This window comes from Dipodomys ordii, unplaced genomic scaffold (assembly GCF_000151885.1).
Source record: "Dipodomys ordii isolate 6190 unplaced genomic scaffold, Dord_2.0 Scaffold95, whole genome shotgun sequence".
NCBI lineage: Eukaryota > Metazoa > Chordata > Mammalia > Rodentia > Heteromyidae > Dipodomys > Dipodomys ordii.
In genome coordinates, this window is record NW_012267311.1 from 5,839,901 (window position 1) to 5,860,996 (window position 21,096).

The 21,096-nt window shown below is 40.4% G+C and overlaps 1 protein-coding gene across 1 annotated transcript in view; it reads left to right on the top strand.

The window, feature by feature from the left end:
- Nucleotides 1–2,238: 2,238 nt before the first annotated feature.
- The window catches only part of Frmpd1 (FERM and PDZ domain containing 1), a 42,680-nt gene continuing 23,822 nt past the window's right edge, over nt 2,239–21,096 (top strand). The window contains 4 exon segments of the mRNA XM_013026584.1: nt 2,239–2,339; nt 14,514–14,671; nt 15,465–15,567; nt 17,520–17,565. Coding sequence (XP_012882038.1) covers nt 2,239–2,339; nt 14,514–14,671; nt 15,465–15,567; nt 17,520–17,565 — 408 coding nt within the window.

The window sequence follows — 21,096 nt, forward strand, 5'->3', positions numbered from 1 at the left end:
AGCCTCTTTAGTATCTAGAATTACATACATGAGCCACCAGAGCCTGGCTATCTTTTTAGTTATTTTCTCTTTTAGGGTCACCATAGTTTATATATTTTTAAAAAATTATCATCTGGATTTTCAAGTGCATCTTTGTAGCCTTGAGCAACACGATCTCTTATAATTCTTTTTTTATTTGCTATTTATCCATGCTTATATCCCAGTGTTGTATCTATTTTGGGTAGTTACTTATTGGGTTATAAAACCAATGTAGTGAGTTGAGATTAATTTTTGTTCTTGTTGATTGTGGGGCCTGAACTCTGGGCCTGGGAGCTGTCCCTCAGCTCTTCAGCTCAAGGCTAATGATGTACCACTTGAGCCACAGCACCACATCCGGCTTTTTCTGTTTATGTGGTGCTGAGGAATCAAACCCAGGACCTCATGCATGCGAGGCAAGTACTCTACCACTGAACCACCTTCCCAGCCTGAGACTAATATTTTTAAAAAGTGACAAGGTGTAGAAAATTAAAAAATATCCATACATATTGATTTATGAAACATTGATCACAAGCACATACATGGACATTTTTCCTAGGTAACTTGACAATATATATCATGCATAAATGCATGTAAATTTTGCCTTAGCAATATCATACATGGGACCCTTTCTAGACACATAATGGTATACATGAAGAAATGATATATGCATGATATAACTCATTGCAATATTTTTTATAGTAGCAAAAGATTGGCCATAAGCCAGATGTCTATCAAATGAGTCCTCTATTGTATGAGTACATTAAATTGCACTACTTTCATTCCAATGTAATAGTAATTGTCCACAAGAGTGACGAATGATTCCATGTACTGATGTGGAGAGATATCAAAGATATTGATTGTAAAGGGGGTAAAAAGAATAGTGTAGAGCAGTGTGTATAGTATGCTGCCTTTGAGTTAAGAAAAGGAAATATCAGGGTTGTGTTTGTTTTTACTTGTATCGACATAAGGAAACTTTGGAAGGAAGAAAGCTGGAGAATAGTAGGGGCTTGGGAGCTGGGCAGAGGGGGCAAGTCAAAATAGAAGGCAGATCTTTTATTGTATATGCCTTTTTATCTTACTGTGTTAAGGAACATTTAACATGAGAGCTCCTGCCTCATAAACATTTGTGTGTGTGTGTGTGTGTGTGTGTGTGTGTGTGTGTGTACATGTATGTATGTATTCCTGTACCATTAATGAAGCTTAAATTTGAGGCCCCAAGTTCTCATTTGGGTTTTTCCAGTCAAGGTTGGTGTTCTGCTATTTGAGCTGCGGCTCTACTTCTAGCTTTTTGATGATCGGAAATGTGTCTCACTGGATTTTCTGCCTGTGCTTGCTTTGAACTAAGATCCTCACATCTCAGCCTCCTGAGTAGCTAGGGTTAGAGGCATGAGCTAGTGGTGACCAGCTCTCTTCACAAAATTTTAAGTATACCCTTCAATAACTATGTGTCTTTTTAATGAGCTGGTGTTGAATTATACTAGTGAATTAGTGACCTATTCAAAACTTACATATAAAACATTGGACACAAAAACGCAGCATTTAGAACATGAGTAAGAATACGACTATACCTAGCTACCCAGGAGGCAGAGATCATAAGGTTGTTCCAGGTCAGCTTGGGCAAGAAATTAGCAAGACCCGATCTCCACAAACAAGCTGGATGTGGTGGTGCATATAAATTTGAGATATCTGTAATCCCACATTTATGGGAAGCAAAGGTAGGAGGATTGTGGTCCAAGGCTGGCCCTGGGTAAAAGGGAGACTCTGTCTGAAAACTAAAAGCTGGAGGTGTAGCTTAAGTGATAAAGCACCTGCATGCAAGTGTAAGACTCTAAGTTCAAACCCCAGTACTGCCAAAAAAAAGAAATAAAAGAAAAAAGAATGTTGCCATGTATCTTTACTTCCTGATGGAGATAAAACTGAATCATGATGTGCTGGGAGGCACAGGGGAGAGAAGCCATGTTTGTGGCTCACAGTGGATCACAGTTACAAAGTTGGAGAAGTTGTATCTTTTATATCCTCTCCTCCTGTGTATAAAAACAAAGCATTGTTTCAAGAGTATTCCAATTTTTTTTTATTTTTGGGGTGTGTGTGTGATTCAGATGGAAGTGAGCACTGTTTATTTGCTCAGCTGGTCTTAAAGAGGAGAAGCGCAGGACGGCATCATAGAATCTTCCTTAATTTTCCTTTGCTTCTTCTGAACTCTTTCTTCCTTTCAGGTAAATGGAAGAATTGGAGAACAGTTTACTCCAGACTGGGAAAGCACACCGCATAGAACAAATGGTGGCGCGCTGGCTGCGGCGCTCCCGAGATAGCTCGGCCCGGTAAGGCTCCTGGGCTCCGAAGATTCCCATCTGTTAAGCTGGTGTCCCTGGGGGAGGAGGTCCTGGCCTTGGTGGCACCTGGGGATGGCTGTCTATAGCTTGCTTTGTTCTAATGCCATGTGGTGGGGGACCTGGAAACAGGTCAGCAGTTGGGCTGGGATGCCCTCCCTCTCTCTTACCCAACAGACATTCACACATACACACATACCCTCTCATTTTAGCTGCTGTGAGTCCAGCAATCTGCTTGTCTCTCTCCTTTCCCCAGTCCTTGTGTTTCCAGCAGCCGACCCTTCTCCATAGTCCCTATTTCATTCTTAGCAAAACAAAATGAAATCAAATACAGATCTGATTTGACAGCTACAAGAGAACTTGAAAATATGCTCTGTTTCAATGCCTTCGTTTTCCATCTCAGATTTCCCATCTGGCCCTGCCCCCGGGATGAAATATCCCCTGTCAGGTGTTTCTGAGACACTCATTCTTCCAAAGGAACTGGAAACAGCTGTTCTCCTGCCCAGAGATAAAACGCTCACCAGCTAGCTTCTCTGAGAAGAGGCTGAGGTGAGCTAAGGCCGGAAGAATTAGCCTTGCTTTACCTGTGAAGCTCAGAGTGACTTGTTTAGGACCACCGTCATCTCTTTTCTTTTTGTGTGTGTATATGTGAAAATACCGTACAGAGGGGTTACAGTTACATGGGCAAGATAATGAGTGCATTTCTTATCAAGCATTGTTGCCTCCTCCTTTGTTTCCCCTTCCCATCCTTTCACATCTTCCCCCTCCCCCTCTCCCCGCGCCAAAGTTGTAAAGTTCATTTTTCAACATAATGATTTTCTTTCTCCTTGTGTTTGAACTCAGAGCCTTGTGCTTGCTTGGTAGAGACGTGACCAATTTGAACCATGTCCCAGCCCTTTATTACTTATTTTTCACATGGGATCTCGTGGGGTTTTTTTTGTCTGGTGTCTCTGCCTCAAGCTGGGCCACTACACTTGGCATTGGTGAAATGAGGTCTCAAGAACTTCTTCAGCCAGGCTGATTCTAATCTCAGTCCTTCTCCATGTCCACTTCCAATACTATTTCTTATAGAACAAAGTCTAAGTGTCTTTTGGTTTGACATTTCATTTGTCCATAATCCATCCCACAGTCCTTTAAGCTATTTATCTTACTATTCTGCTCAATTCCCAGGATGCTCAAATGAATACTCATTGTTGCCATGCTGCTGCACGGCAACATCTCCTTTGCCCCTTGGTCCTGGTCTGCTGTGCCTGATCCCCTCTCCATCCCCATGTGCCTAGAACCCACCCACAGCTAAAGCTCTGGCTCTTTAGAAAGTGTCACCCATTGCCCAGTCAGAGAAAAATCTCTCCCATGGAACTCCATGGGTTTGAATTAAAACATTGGTATATGCTCCAGCTTTCCTGAGCAGCCTTCTGTGAGTCCCAGAAGGTACTAGCTCATCTCTGTAGCCCAGAACTGAGTGGAGCATCCCAGGTGGTCAGGTAGGCTGATGGATGAATGGAAAAAAGTCACAGAGCATATTGTTTCCCAAAGTAGATTCTTCCAACCTAGTCCTGTATGATGCTGCTCCACCAAAAAAATGTTCCCTGCCCAGATGTGTTTGGGAAATAATTATCCTTGTATACTACCTATCTTGTGGATGCATTATGTGCATTACACCATGAATTAAAGACTCAGAAAAGTACTGTAGGAAATAGATTGTTTTGATTTGAGATTGCCAAACTATCTGACCTTGGTCCTTTCCTTTCCTTATTCATTCATGTTTTGTCATGAATCAATATTTTATTCCTTTTTACTGCTAAATATTCAATTGTGCCGGACGCTGGTGGCTCACACCTGTAATCCTAGCTACTCAGGAGGCTGAGATCTGAGGATCACAGTTCTAAGCCAACCCAGGCAGGAAAGTCTGTGAGCCTCTTATCTCCAAAAAGAACACTCAGAAAACTGGAAGTGGTACTGTGGCTCAAGTGGTAGAGTGCTAACCTTGAGCTGAAGAGCTGAGGGACAGCACCCAGGCCCAGAGTTCAAGCCCTACAACCAACAACAACAACGACAAAAATTCAATTGTACAATATTTTCTTTGTCCATTTCATCAGCTAATAAAACACAAATATTTGGGTTGACATATGAACTCAAAATATAATATATGCATGTTTATATGAAATAAACATTGGCTTATTTTTTCTTTTGTAACTATTATGAATAATAGTACCATGAACATGTGTAGAAGTGTTTGTTTGAACATATGCTTTCAGTTCTCCTGAGAATTTACTTAGCAGTAGAGTAGCTGCGTCATGTGGCAACTATGTTTATTTTCTAGAGAAATGTCAGACTACTTTCCTTTCTTCTTTCTTTCTTTCCTTCTTTCTTTCAGACCTCTCTGCATGTCTGGGCATATAGGCCCAGCATGGCATTTACTCTTCCCCATCCCAGCTAATTCTACACCCCTCAGTGGCCATTTCAAAACGCACAAGAGCTCCTGTCCCTCAGGCTAGCCCTCAGGTCAACCCCAACCCAAATCATTCAGTGGTTCAGCCACCATTGTGCCAAAGCCTACAAGTCCTTCAGGACCTAGTCTCAACCTCAGTCTCCAACCATACCTTGTTCTTCTTGCCTGTTTGCTCACTGTTCTCCACTATTTTCCTTCTACATTACTAATCAAGCTCTTTCCTATCTCAGGGACTTTCAGGTTGTTGCTCATTTAGTCTAGAACATTCTTTTTCTTCCTTGTTCTTCAGGTTCAGCATACAGGATAACATAGACACTGGTTTGTTTGTCCTTTGTTCCTTGCCCTGCCTGTTGCTGGCCCTTTTCTCCAACCTTCCTGCCATACATGAGACCCCAGTGTGTCCTTACTCCTGCCAGAGGGCACACTGGGTAATACATGATTAATACACATTTTTCATGCTTGTGCTAGGGCTTGAACTCAGGAAGCTGAGTAAAGCTTTTTGCTCAAGGCTAGTGTTCTACCTCTTAAGCCACACTCTACTTCCAGCTTTTGGAGATTAACTAGAGATAAAAATCTCATAGGCTTTCCTGACCAGGATGGCTTCAAATATGATCCTCCGATATCAGCCTCCTGAGTTCAAGCCCCAAGATCAGCACACACAAGAAAATATCTAACCTTTTCAACACTGTAGTTGTCATTTTTCCCCCATAATATTCTATCTCTGGTCCCAAGTGACTTGTCTAGTCATAAATTTGTAAAACAAAACAAAACTGTTTCTACTTCCAAACATTATTTAAAAATTGATAACTTCCATATATGTGGGATAATGTATCATTTATTTATTTATTTATTTATTATTGTGAAAATACCTTACAGAGGGGTTACAATTACATGGGCAAGGTAATGAGTACATTTCTTATCAAGCATTGTTGCCTCCTCCTTTGTTTCCTCTTTCCATCCCTTCCCATCCTGCGCCCCCCCCACTCTCCCACCCCCCTTCCCCTGGATAATGTATTTTAAGTGTTCTACTAGTAGGGTAGAGTGTTTTTAAAGCTGGTTTGAGTTCCTAAATTTTAACTAAAATTTCAGAGGTTGGAATTGTTACCAGTGTTAGTCACACTGAGGTGGTGGCACTTATTTGGCTGAATGTGCTTGAGCAGGTGAAAACCTAATGACCCCTATAATTATGGAAATGAGACACTATTCCAGTATGACGGACCCCTCCAGGACCATATAATTTTATATTGTGAGATGAAAATAACAGTTAAAGTACCAGTGTTCTTTTAGAAATAGTTAACCCTAGGTACCAGCAGTTGATACCTGTAATCCTAGCTATTCATGAGGCTGAGACCTGGAGGATTCACAATTCGAAACCAGATTGAGGGCGGGGTGGGGAGTCTGTTTAACTCTATCCCCAATTATCTGCAAAATGTTGGATTGAAGGTGTGGCTTAAGCAGTAGAGCACTAGCCATGAGTAAGTAAACCAAGCAAGCAAGAGGCCCTGAGTCCAACCTCTGATCAAAAGAGAGAAAGAAAGGAAGGAAAGATAGAAAACATTGATGTGCAACTTACTAGTTTTAAACAGTCTATATTTAGTTTATGGAGTTTATTTGAGTCTATGCTAAGAAATGAATATCTACCTTCAGGATTTTTTCTGAAATAGTAAGTAGTTGTCTGCATCACCATCACCTGGAAAGGGTCTTCCCTTCTTCCCAACCCTCCAATATAGTGGATGGCATTTCCTCATTCCCCAAGTGGGAAATTAAAGATTTGTTTCTATTCTATTGGTCTTATTGCCAATTTTATACAGCTGTGTCACAACTATTTACATTACTCCAGAATTATACATCTCATTACCTGTTAAAGTAGGCTTTCATTACACATTATTTTCTATATTTTTACTCTTACCCTCTTATTCTGCCATTTGAACTATAGAATAATTTGATTCCATTATTAAAGCAATTAAGCACGAAATTCTCTGAATTCTCTAATGCTTAATCTAAAAGTGTTAGCTCCAGATTTGCCAGAGCAAAATCTAAAGAAGCATAAGGAGCTTAATGCAATTTCACGCCTTCTTCATTATGGCTGGGTTTTATCCTGAGGGCTTAAAAAAAGATTTCTCTCAACTTGCATGTAAATGGTGATAAAGACACATGCACATGTCTTCACATGCCCTAACACAAGGCATATCTATGTTTCACATGTACACATTCACAAGTGTGCACAGACACACATTCATCTATGTACTCACACGTCGGTACATAATCTTACGACATCTTAGTGTCGGTCATTGCTGCTGGTATTTCATGTATTCCAAATTTACTCATTCATTTCAACTGTAAGTAGCCCACTTATCAATTATATACAGAAATGGCTTTATTGACCTTTTGAATATAATGGTTTTTAAAAAGCGTAGGTTTTTAAAAATTATTATTACTTCTTGACCTATGGACAAAAGTAGAAATTTTTGAGGAAAATAGTCTGGAAAATATCTGGAGATTATTTCTTAAATCATTGGGTTTTGTTTTTGTGTTTTTGCTTTTATACTACTGGGGATTGAACTCAAGGCCTTGTGCTTGCTGGATGAGTGTTCTAACACTTATGCCATGACACCTCTATCCCCAGTGTTTTTGCTTTTCAGAGAGGTCTCACACTTTTGCCTGGGCCCTTCAGACTGTGATCCTCCTATCTCTATCTCCTGAGTAGTAAGTAGCTGGGATTACAGGCATAGGCCATGCAGTCTCTCTCTGCCCCACCTCACAGATACATACACACATACTGCACCAGAATTCATATTTTAAAGTAAAAATAGAAGGATTTTTTCTCCTCTCAGCTGTAGGAACACTTGTACATACATCTGCGTTGACTGGTCCCTGGAAATGGTCACAACCACACAAATATTCCTGAGTGTTCACTATGTACTAACTTTCTTTCTAGTATAGACTGTTGTCTTTATTTCTGCCATTTTTTGAGAAGGCTTTTAAAAAATTACAGTCAAATTTATACCAGATTTTAAAATCATTCAAATTGAACAGAATAAAGTGCTTAAACATGAATTCCAAATCATTTCTCCACAATCTGTTGTGACAGGACAGACATAAAGTATATTTTCTAACATATCTGGAAAGCAGGTTGTTTTTTAAAGCCAGAGAACATTTGAAGCATGATCCCTCTGAATTTGGTAATTTTCTTTTCAGTGTTATTGATCGGCTCAGCATGAACTCTTGACCCATAAAATTTAGAACTAGCCTCAAGACTTTTCATGATTAAATGTAACATGTTTGTTGTTGTTTTTTTTTCAAGTTCTCCCTTACGGTAAATTTAGTTATCTAACAGGAATCACATTAGTGTAACAGTGGGTCTTAGGCCCTTTCAGTGTAAGATCACAGAAGTAACCTCAGATGGATGGTTTGAAGGCCATGCTCACGGCAGGCCATATGTTTGGGTTTGATGCTTAGTTTGGTATTTATAAGATGCTTCAGAGGAGGAAATTTTGCTGCAGGAATCATTTCTTTCAGTGTAGTGTCAAATATTAAACATTCTCTGTGAGAATGTGTGGTTGTGTACATTGATATTCCCTTTCCAAACAAAAGCTCCAACATGGCCTTTGGGCGAAATGTCAAATGCAGACTTTGGGCCAAAGCCACTGCCACTATCCAGGGATTAATCAAGACAGTGGGGGGCCTCATTTGCCCACCACAGTTGAAGAATGCCCTCTTTCGAATTGCCTTTGGAAATCACCAATGTGAATTCTGTCAAAACTCCATGTAAGGCTTCTTCTTTTCCTGGTTCTCCTGACAGTAGTTAAGATTTGCTGTATGGGTGGTATTGAATTCTGCACCTGGAACAAGAAATGCTCAGTTCCTGCTACATAAACTAGTCTAGAACAGGAGGCTTTGTATTGGTCATTATGAATATGGTGTTATATTAAAAAAAAAAAAAGAATATGTGGTTCTGTGGGCCCATTCAGCAGATGGATGGAAATATTTACTCCCAGGCCAGAAGACAACAACATAAGGATTGGACAGATAGAATACATTGTTAGGTAGATTGGGGAAATGAAGGGGGAGAAGGGGAAGGGAGGGGAATCAAGAAGAGAAGGGGAGGGAGAAGGAGGGGGAGAGAGAGAGAGAGAGAATGAGTTGTGGATTGGAAAATTCTAGCCAGAGGAAAAAATGTCCAATGGTCAGTGTCTGAGGATCTCAAAAGAGGTTTGTTTAGCTGGAACAAAGATAACAACAAAAAAATAAATAAATTGTGTGATCTCAAGCTGGAGTGATAGGTAAGAGTTGTGTTAAGCAATATTCAGAAGTTTGAATTAAGCCATTCAGCCAGTGGGTATAGGAATAGGGTTGCATTATAAAATCAGACTGTCTTGTAGTTGGAGAATCCATTAAGAAAGGAAAGATGATAAACAGGGAGCCACTAGGACCTGATTGCAGATACCTATCTACCAGTAGGACTAGGGCAGAAAGATAGCTCTGGAAGTGGAAAGAAATGGATAGCTTTAGAGATCTTTTGTTGCTGGGACTGATATGCCATTATGTGTGAAAGTAGGGAAAGGACAGGAATGACCTTCAGGAGTCTGGTCTGAGCAGTTGACCTCATGATAGCATTTACTGGGATGTGGTGAAGTTGACTCCTGGTTAGGATCACAATCCTTGAGCCAAGTGACATATCCATCTAAGGGAAAATGACAATCAATGAACTCTACAACTTGAATTACAATAGCTATTTCTTAGTAGTTTTATATACATTTCCAGCTTTTGCTAAGTGCATTACAGGGATACAATATTAGGGATAGCACACGGTATATATGTAGCATCTTTTTCATTTATTCACCCAAAAAGCACTGATTCCTCCTGTGAGCACATCTTTACTTGGTCTGTAAAAAAGGCAAAGATGGGTTATATGCAGATCTTGCTGTTAGAGAATATTAAGAGTAATGATATTTGCAAGGCAAGTGCTCTACCACTGAGCCACCTTCCCAGCCCAAGAGTAATGATATTTGGGATCAGATCACTATCAATTAAAGCCTTGAGAAGTCAGGGCTCTGAGAAGAAAGAAGTTATGTCTACCTAGGGGATCAGAGATGGAAGAGACGACATTCGAACTGAATCTTCATCTCGCCTGACACCTTTCTGCAGGAATAGCTAGGCTGCTGAGCAAGTTTCCATGAGGACTTGTATCTTCCTTTCTCTGGGATGTTTGCCCAGGAGTGGAATTGCCTCACATTCTATTTTTGGTTAGTTTTAGGCATTTAGAGGATATTCTAAATTCTGTTTCATTGGGGAAGGCTTCAGCATGTAGTTATGGCTGTGAGGTGCCTTAAAGCTGTGTAGAAGAGAGAGAGTGGTGTGTAGAAGAGAGAGTCATACATGTGAGCACACTACCATGTGCAATTGCATGCTGGACTGACTGACATCCTTGTAGCACAAAGTAATGTTTAAGAGCTCAGGCTCACAAGTCAGATGCTGTAGATTCAAACACAGTTCTTTGAACTTCTAGGCCTTAGTATCCTCATTTATATATTTTTTCAGGGGGCACTATTGGGATTTGAACTCAGGGTCTCACCACTTAAGCCACATCCTCATAGCTTTTCCTTTAGTTATTTTTGTTTTCTTTCTTTTTGCCAATACTGGAGCTTGAACTCAGGTACTCATACTGTCACCTGGCTTTTTTATTTGTTTATGACTGGCACTCTACTAGTTAAGCCATGCCTCCATTTCTGGCTTTTTGCTGGTTAAGTAGAAATAAGAACCTCTCAAATTTATCTGCCCAAGCTTGCTTCAAAACAAGATCTCATATCTTAGTCTCTTAAGTAGCTAGGGTAATAGGTGTGAGTCACTGGCCCCTGACCTGCCTTACTTAGTCTCAAATAGAAGCTTGAAGTTTTGTCTGGGTCAGCCTATACCATGAGCCTCCTATTTGTACTTTCTGCATAATACAAGCATGTGCTACCCACTTTTTGCCTTAGCTGGCCTCAAACCACAATCCTCATGATTTATACTTCTCCTGAATAATTGGAAATACGAGTGAGCCATCATCATGATGTAAGAGTGAGGACCATTCTGTATTATACTAAACATAACACACAAACTATACCTTATCTCACAAAAAAAATATTTTACATTGGGCTGGGAAGGTGGCTCAGTGGTAGAGTGCTTGCCTTGCATGCATGAGGCCCTGGGTTCAATTCTTCAGCACCACAAAAACAGAAAAAACTGGAAGTGACACTATGGCTCAAGTGGTAGAGTGCTTGCTTTAAGCTGAATTGCTGAGGGAGCGTGCCCAGGCCCAGAGTTCAGGCCCTCGACCGACAAAAAAAAAAAAAAAAAAGTATACATATACATATATGTGTATATGTATACAATATGTATACATATATATGTATATGTATACATTTTTACATAACTGTGAGATTTTGCAAATTGACAGAAACATACATTTTTAGATATTTACAGTAGTTAGAAATTTTCTTTTTGTACATAGGTCTCATACATTTTCCCTACATGCGCACAGATTCTAGATTTATGTTGCCTGCCATGCTCACCACTAGCCATATGGCTAGTGTAACAAAAGGAATTCATATTTAATCTTAATTAATTTAGATTTATTTTAATTTAAAGACCAATAAATTCAGTCATGGGAAAACTTTTAAGTATGTTTGGAACAACTTGGAAAGACATTTTACTTTTGAAAGCCAGCCTGGGCAGAAAAGTTCATGAGACTCTTCTCTCCAATTAACCAACAAAAAGTTGGAAGTGGAGGTGTAGCACAAGTGGTAGAGTACCAGCTTTGAGAGAAAAAGCCAAGTGAGGGCAAGAGGCCCTGAGTTTAATTAAGCCCCAGTATGAGCACACAAAGAAAGTGATATCCATTGTATATAGTTATTCTGCTCTTATCATTTTTCCTTTCCTGCAACATTAAATAGTACTCTATTGCTCTCTATGTGAGTGTACATACATATATATGCATGTGTGTGTATGTGTATGTGTGTTACTATAGGGCCTTGTGTTCAACTTTTTCACTCATAACTGGTGCTCTATTGCTGAGCTATACCTTCAGTTTTAGCTTTTTGCTGGTTCATTGGATTTGTCTTTCTGGGCTAGCTTGGAACCACAATTCTTAGATCTTAGCTCTCTGACTAAGATTATAGGCAGTTATCTCTAATACTTTTTTTCTTTTAAAAGAACACTAACAGGGGCTGGGAAGGTGGCTCAGTGGTAGAGCGCTTGCCTTGCATGCATGAGGCCTGGGTTCAATTCCTCAGCACCACATAAGCAAAAAGAAAAATGCCAGAAGTGGTGCTGTGGCTCAGGTAGTAGAGCGCTAGCCTTGAGCTGAAGAGCTGAGGTACAGCGCCCAGGCCCAGAGTTCAGCCCCACCACCGGACCAAAAAAAAAAAAAGAACACAAACAGCCAGGCGCCAGTGGCTCATGCCTGTAATCCTAGCTACTCAGGAGGCTGAGATCTGAGGATCACAGTTCAAAGCCAGCCTGGGCAGGAAAGTCCGTGAGACTCTTATCTCCAATAAACCACTAGAAAACCAGAAGTGGTGCTGTGGCTCAAGTGGTAGAGTGCTCACCTTGAGCTAAAGAGCTGAGGGATGGCACCCAAGCCCAGAGTTCAAGCCCCACGACTGGTAAAAACAAACAAACAAAAGAACACAAACATTAACCTTTTCTTTCAGGGTATAATATGTTATTATATTTCAAAAGATGCTTTAATCATGATTTTTAAGAGGTAGCATCTTTCTGTGTTGCCCCTTGAACTCCTAGGCCCAATCTACCTTTCTCCATCAGCCTCCCAAGTAGCTTGGGAAATATAGGTGTGTGCCACCACTTTCTGTAGCCCTTTTTTTTTGGGGGGGGGTCCGGTAGTGGGGCCTGAACTCTGGGCCTGGGCGCTGTCCCTCAGCTCTTCAGCTCAAGGCTAGCGCTCTACCACTTGAGTCACAGCGCCACTTCCGGCTTTTTTCTTTTTGCTTATGTGGTGCTAAGGAATCGAACCCAGGGCCTCAGGCATGCAAGGCAAGCGTTCTACGACTGAGCCACCTTCCCAGCCCTCTGTAGCCCTTTTATAGCCTTAAAGTTTTGGCCTTTAAGTTGGAAATAGATATGGGTTTTACTCAGAGTAAGATTTCAGTTTCCTGTGTCTTCTCTTGAGTTAGGTCTCTCTGCTGACTGTGTCAGTATAACCCATATGATTACCTAGAAATCCTCCCTGGGCTTCTATGCTTCATGGCTTCCCCTCGGAGCCTCCCTCTGCTAACCCATGGCAGGTTCTTCAGTGCACAGCACAGGGTATGCAGGAGGCTTGGAGATGGACTTGTCACATGCCTTTTGGCTTCATGAGACAGTTTTTCACATTTCCTGATTGTAAATGGCAGAGGTGATTTTCAGGTCAGTGAGGTCCTATTAAAATAGACAGACTTCTTGCTTTGGATAATGTTTGGTACATGGAATGAATGATGGGCCTGATGCACATAGCTCTGAGGGGCTGTGATGTCTCCAGGTGTCTGTTGTTAATAATGACAATAAACATCTCAACCCTTCACTATTTGACCTTCCTCAGGAAAAAATTCATTGGCTGCTAAAGAAAAAAAAATAATTTACCATCGACAAATGAAAATTAGCTAGTGACTTGCTCTGTGGGTTGTTTTTGTTTTTATTTTTTTTGGAGATACAAAATACAACTTTTGAAGAAAAACCTGGGAGAGAGTGAGGGAAAGGGTGACATTGTCCAAAAAGAAATGTGCTTTTTACCTGACTTATGTAACTATAACCTCTCTGCACATCACCTTTATAATAACAATTAAAAATTTTTTAATGTGATTTTTCAACTTAACTGTTTTTGGTGTAGAGGGAACTTATGTTTTTAGAGGTTAATATAGAGGAAGTCCTTGCCATCTGAAATTTCATATTACAGTCCTTAGAGTTACAGAGTTTAAAGGGAAGTGAAATTCATCATAAAAACAAAAAATACTGAAGGAACAATCCATCTACAAAATTACATTCAAACAGAACCACTTCTCATTTCTATCTGCCATCTGTATTTTCCTGCATATTCTGCCTGTGTTTGTGCAGTGCCTCCTTCATGGAATGCCTGTCCATCCATCTGTCTAGCTGACTGTTCATTCATCAATTCTCTGGATGGTATATTGATATTCTGTATGCTAGGATTTGGTCTATGTAGTTGTTCCCTGTCAAGGCTCTTCCAGGAAGCACATGTGCCCCTAATTCTCTGTCTTCTTCCCTGCAAGAGAAAACTGCTCTCTACCTCCTCTGAGTACTGTCAGCCCATCATGATCTCATAGAATGAGTGCTAAGAATGGTAATAAATCCTAGTTGGTGTTATAGCTAGTGCTTCTTGTGTCTTTTCTCTCTCAGAAGGAACATTAAAACCCAGCACTGGTGGCTCACACCTGTAATCCTAGCTACTCATAAAGCTGTGATATGAGGATTCCAGTTCAAAGCCAGCCCGGCAGGAATGGAGCTGTGGCTCAAGTGGTAGAATACTAGTCTTGAGCAAAAAAGCTCAAGGACAACACCCCAAGTCTGAGCTCAAGCACACCTACACCTACACCCACACAGGAACATTGGTGTATGCTTAGCTCCAAATCTTTCCCATCACACCTGAGAATGACCCACTTGATGAACACTATCTGGAACCCTCCACTTGCCTTTCTTAGCTACTGTTTCTCTTCCAGGGCTAAAGTTGCTGCTGCTGGTGAGCCTGCTGGGATCCCAACCCAAGCCCTCACTCCTGTGAGGCACACAGTGAAGATAGACAAAGACACCCTGCTTCAGGACTATGGATTTCACATTTCTGAGAACCTCCCCCTCACGGTGGTGGCAGTCACAGCAGGTAGAGGCTGACAGGAAACCTGAAAGTTGCCTTCCCTGGTTCTCTTCCCATCTCTCAGTCTTGTAACAAAAGGCAGAAAATGCTACCCTGTGGAAAGTTGGGGAATTCTGACCTCATTCTGTCTTGGGCTTTTCACCTTTCTTTGCTGAAGAGGAGGAGGGAGGGAAAAAGCCTCAAGAACACTTGCTGCTTTGAGCCCCAGACTCCCACTGACTTTGGCCAGAGCTTTGTCCTGCTGAGCTGCTCTGGCCAGTCTTAGGGGACCAGTGATAGTATTTAGACAAACTAGCCACTCCTCTTTAAACCTGCATGCTCCTTGCTGGTGAGAGTTTCTAGGCAGCCAGTAATAGAAACAATTGATTTGTTTCCACTTGAGTCTGTGAAATATAGACTATGCCCGTGTGGAGGGGAGCAGGCTGGGAGAGCCTAGCGATTGTTTTCATACTTGAGCTATGATGTTAGGTCAGGGACTAGTTTAAATGTACTGATTTCAATTTATACATACAAGTGTATGTGTACATACACTATCCACCTGAGTTCTTTAGAGAGGGACATGATAGATTCACTGGCCATTTGGACTGTTTCTCCTAGTTTTCTTTTTCAGAACAGCCTCCTAAAGTCTCTTGGAATGGATTTATGTAAGTATGTTATACATGGTTTATAAAGAGGAAAATTAAAATCTGTGTGATCCAGTGCCCAAGGGACCTAGACTACCATTTTGCTGTGCTTCTGTGACACATGGAGCCTGATTCCTCCTGGCCTGAGCACCAATTATTTACTTTCTCTCCAACAGGAGGCTCTGCTCATGGCAAGCTTTTCCCTGGTGATCAGATCCTCCAAATGAACAATGAACCTGCTGAAGAACTTTCCTGTGAACGGGCCATGGATATTCTCAGGTGCTAAGTTGTCTTCCATCATCCAGAGCTTATAAAGACAGGCAATAGGCATGGCATAACCAATCCTGTGATTTTAGGAAGGCCTAGTCTCTTTTATTTTATTAATCTATTTTTTTGTTTTATTTAATTTGGGGGGATGGCTTGAATTCAGGATCTTGCATTTGATAGGAAGGTGCTCTACCACTTGAGCTATGCCCTCTAACCTTTTGTGCTTTTAGTTATTTTTCAGGTAGAGTCTCACATTTGTACCAGGAGCCAACTTCAGCTGTGATCCTCCTATTTATGCCTAACACAGCTTATGATGACTCCTTACCACCACATCCAGCTTATTGGTTGAGATGAAGGGTCTCACTAATTTTTTGCCCAGCCTAGCCTTGAACCTCCATCCTACCACTCTGCTTTCTGACTCAGTGAGTTCTATGACACAAAGAAGCCCAACTTCATTTGCTACTTACGTGCTAGTAAGATACACTTCAGCAATGGAGGGCAGGCACAGCTGCAAAAGAAGCCAAGGACAATGCCTGTGTGCCTCTGATCATATAATATTTATCGAAATGCTTTCCAAGAAATGGAACCCCGGTGGGAAAAGCAGAGGAAATAGTCTGTAAACACGGGAGAATCCCATGTTAGCTTGCTTATTGATTTATTTTTGTATGTGCCAGTCTTAGGGCTTGAACTCAGGGCTTAGTGCTGTCCCTGAGCTTCTTTTGCTCATGGCTGGTGCTCTACCACTTAATCCAAAGCTTCATTTCTGGCTTTTTTGGGGGTAGTTTAATGAGTAAGAGTTTCATATACTTTCCAGCTAAGGCTGGATTTGAACCACAATTCTCAGATCTCAGCCTCTTGAGTAGCAAGGATTACAAGGGTAAACCCAGAATGCTTATTTCTTTTTATCTTAGTTTTCAATGTCTAAAAGCAGCATGTATTATTCATTATTATTTGTAAAGGGGGAAAACAAAGCAAAACAAAATGATAATAGAAGCAAAAACCTTAGAATTTCCTCCAAATACCTGTGAATCTATAATGTCCTTTTGAGTTATTGGGATATAGCTTATTGAAATTTATCTCTGTTCTCACATACAATGGAAAAGAGGTGATTCCCAGGCACTTAGAAACCTAAAGTTGTGTTTATCCATTGGAGGAAAGGCCTATAGGTTCATATTGTAAGAAATCAAATGAAATTATTTTTCAAAATGCTTCTCATTGTGATAATAGCAAAGAGAAAGTGCTACTAGAAAGTGAATTGGGTGTTATATTGCACACTTGTAATCCCAGAACTTCAGAGACAGAAGCAGGTAGATCAAGAGTTCGAGACTAGCCTTGGCTACACACACACATATATACACACATACACACATGCATGTGTATATGTAACAGCTATCTGGCTGGTTTAATCACTTTTGAAATCTACAAGATAATATGAGATACAAATGCCTTTTATGGTGATTATATACCTGGGTTTATTATACTGACTTTGTGCCCAAACAACACAGACTGGTTGGCTTTTATCTGATAAATAATGTTACCTACACACATTGATTCTATTTAGTAAAATATTTAGCCTTTGTTTCTTGAAACAGCAATTTAACTTATCGGTGTTATTGCTGTTTTCTTGAAAAATTAGTTTAGGATATAAGACTAGCTAGTCAGCCAGATGAATTCTTCATCGTATGAAACTAAATTTAGTGGCTGTAGGTGTGATGGATGGTACAGGTGGGTGTCTGGAGGTTCCCTTAAAGAGGAAGCAGCACTCTGTGCCCTCTCAAATCCCTTTCCAATTGGCACTCTCTCCCAACATCCTCAGTTTTGCTGAACCAAAGAAGCCTATTCAAGAGGCTGCGTAATAATTCTGCCAATCTTTTACACACATACACATGCACATGCACACACACACACACCATGGAAGTACTAAATGTTTTTGTCTTTATTCTTTTTTTTTCCTTCTTTTTCAGGGAAGCTGAAGATTCTCTTTCAGTCACAGTTGTTCGCTTCACATCGGTAAATCTTTCTCTGTCTTACATATTAATTTCATCTTTCTTGACCTCAAGACTCTGAGCCCCTGGAAGATAGCCCTTATAACATAATAAAGGGTAGAGGATGACAGTCAACCCACAGGGCCTGAAGACTTCCTGCCCTCCGATGTGGAGGCAATACATGTGGTCTGGGCTTCAAGAGTTTCCAGTCCAGGGCTGGGAAGTTGGCTCAGTGGTAGAGCGCTTGCCTTGCATGCCTGAGGCCCTGGGTTCGATTCCTCAGCACCAGATAAGCAAAAAGAAAAAAAACCAGAAGTGGCGCTGTGGCTCAAGTGGTAGGGCACTAGCCTTGAGCTGAAGAGCTGAGGGACAGTGCTCAGGCCCAGAGTTCAGGCCCAACAACCGGACCAAAAAAAAAAAAAAAAAGAAAGAAGAGCTTCCAGTCCAGCCAAGGAGACAACAGTGCTTGTGTCATGAGGAACAGTGGAAAGGGTGCCACAGTGGAAGTGGTCAAAACAGGCTTGGGAAGGACGATTTGGGACACATCGTTAGATCCAGTTTTCACTTTTGTCAAGCAGTGGAAATGATAGTTATTGCCTGGGATTGTCCCAAGAACCAAATGAAGTATTGGATGTGACAGTGTTTTATCAGTTCAGCTCACCACAGGCAAGGTGTGGCAGAGATGAGGAACCTGGAAGAAATGGCAATCCTGAACTACTACAGGCCACAGAGCCTTTATGAATTATACAAGAAAAAGTATATGATCGCGTTATAAGAGCAAAAGCTACTGAGGAGGAAAAGTTGACCAAATTCTCATTATGAGAGACATTGCAACAAAATGCTACATAGATCCATTTTCTTGAATATAATTTAAAAAGAAAACTAATAACTAACCAAAATTTAATTAAAATCATCCAGCCATTTAGAAATAAAATGCTATTTCCTCACTGAAGATGGAGTCAAATAAAAGTATCATTGTATACTATTCACAGAATAATTAAAAATTAGAGCTCTACCGTTTAAAATCTATCATGTAAGGTTAAAGCTATACTCAGGATAAAACTCATAACCTTAAGTGTGTTTTTTTTATCATTTTAAAAAAGAACAGACCAGTCAAATATTCAGTATAAGAAGTTGGAAGAAAGTACTAATAAACGTTACAAGAGTAAAAGAAATAAATGGTTTGGAAAACAGAAAAGTGATAAAGCTGATAAATACAAGAACTAGTTCTTTATGGGGGAAAATTATAAATAGAAAATCTTAAGGAAAAAATGTCTGGGCCCTATGTGAGGGAAACTAAAATATTACTGAAGTGGGCTAAGGGTATAGTTCAGTGGTAGAGCACATGCGCAGCATGAGGAAGGCCCTAGTTTGACTCTAGCACCAAAAAATAAAATAAAATATATATGTATTTGTACTGAAGCATGTAAAAAAGTTAACTTTTAATATAAAAGAAAATGTAGAAGTACATACTATGTTCTTCAGGCCCAGACCATTAGTCATAAGAAAACTAGTATCATTATTTTCACTAATGAGAAGAAGAAAGATGGCCTTAATTAAATACAGATTAATACTAATAACTCTCCAATTACTAAAGCAGTCTGATATGGATGAAATGTTGGACATATTAATTAATCAAATAGGAAGTTGAAAATTAGTACTTTCGCTGGATCCAGTGTGTGATGAACATGACATCCCAGCCAGTGGGAGAAAAGATAACTATTCAAGAAATCATACTTGAACATTTCTTGGTGCATTTGGGAAAAATACAGTCTTACTTTACATCATGTGATGTTTTAGACTTTAAATATAAAAAAAACATATAATATGTAAACAATATAGACCAGTATCTATCAAGTGATAGGTTATAGAAAGACTCCTATATAGAGAGGTTTGGAAGAAACACAGTAGATCAAGTAGCTATTTGATTATGCAAAAATATAAAATGTATGTGGTCCAAATACTTCACAAGTAAACAATTGGCCTTCTCTCCTCATGTGAAAAGTGTTATCCTTTGTTCTTAGTTTTTGAAACTTATTTGTATTAAGATATTTACCATAAATGTGACAGAACGAGTATTTTATACACAATAAATGGAGATTTTTCTATAGTAAATAGTTTGTCAATACAAAGCCAATATAAAATCAGGGAAAGTTAGTCGGTATAAATGGCAGTACAGGCATTAATCCATTCTTTTTATCTGATTATCATCTCAGTGATGAACATCTTAATCTTAATTAGATTGCGGGGGAGTGCCCCTCCAAAAAATGAATGAAATAAAACTCCTGTTAGGTGAGAAGAGAGGAAAATAGTGTATAGCTATATTTTCCTAAACAATGAAAAATAGGGGCTGGGAAGGTGACTTAGTGGTAGAGTGCTTGCGTAGCATGCATGAAACTCTAGGTTCTAGTACTTAGTACCACATAAACAGAAAAAGCCAGAAGTGGCGCTGTGGCTCAAGTGGTAGAGTGCTAGCTTTGAGCAAAAGAAGCAGAAGCTTAGAAACAGTGTCCAGGCCCTGAATTCACCCAGGACTGGTGAGGGGGTGGGGGGCAGAGGGTGGGAGGGAGGAAGGAAGAAAGGAAAAGGAAGGAAAGAAGAAGACTCCTATGAGATGGGCACCAGTGACTCACACCTGTAATCCTATCTACTTGAGAAGCTGAAATCTGAGGACTGCAGTGTGAAACTAACCGAGCAGATAAATCTGCAGACTTCCTCCAATTAGCCAGCAAAAAGCCAGAAGGGGAGGTATGGCTCAAGTGCACTAGCTTTGAGCAGAGAAGCCAAGCAAGAGAGAAGAGCTGGAGGCTTTGAGTTATGTGCCCAGTACTGGCACACAAAAAAGAAGGGAGGGAGGGAGAGAGGGAAAAGAGAAAACAAAAGAAAATTCCATGTTCCAGCACCATTCTAGAGATTCCCACAGGATTGCCAGGAAGTGGAATGTGACTAGGGCAGGAAAGCCAGTATTCTGGCCAGTGTCTGGCCATCAGTATCTCAGAGTATTGCCTTGAATGTTGACGGATCCACTTCTGACTTTCCACCAAGAGTGTCCTGAAGTTTTTTACGGACATTGTGTCACACTTGTCTTCTTTCAGCAAGGAGGCTCATTTAGTGTCCTCCAATGGCTTGAAATTGATTTTAAAAGTTATAAAATGTAAAGCTGAATATTAATGACTACTTGTCTAGGGCAGAATTTTATAGAAACATATATTTCGGTTTTAATTTTTCAAAGTCTACATTTCTTAATACTAATCGTTTACGTGTTGTTTAAATTCACCCAAAGGAAATCCTCCTGCAAGGCAAATACTCTCATTATCCTCCTTTTGCAGATGAAAAAGTCCTAGAATAAGGAATGGATAGCTCATATCCTTTAAATGTACGTAAGTAGGCATAGTCTAGATATAGTCTAGATGCCAAGGTACCTGGGTACAGTATTAATGTTCCCATGGAACAGTCCAGAGGCCTGTGAGTTGGGCATTTCCGTGACAGGATGTATTCTTTCTCAAAGCAGCCAGTTTCATGGCTGGATGGTTCTTCATGTCACCAGGCCCTTCTT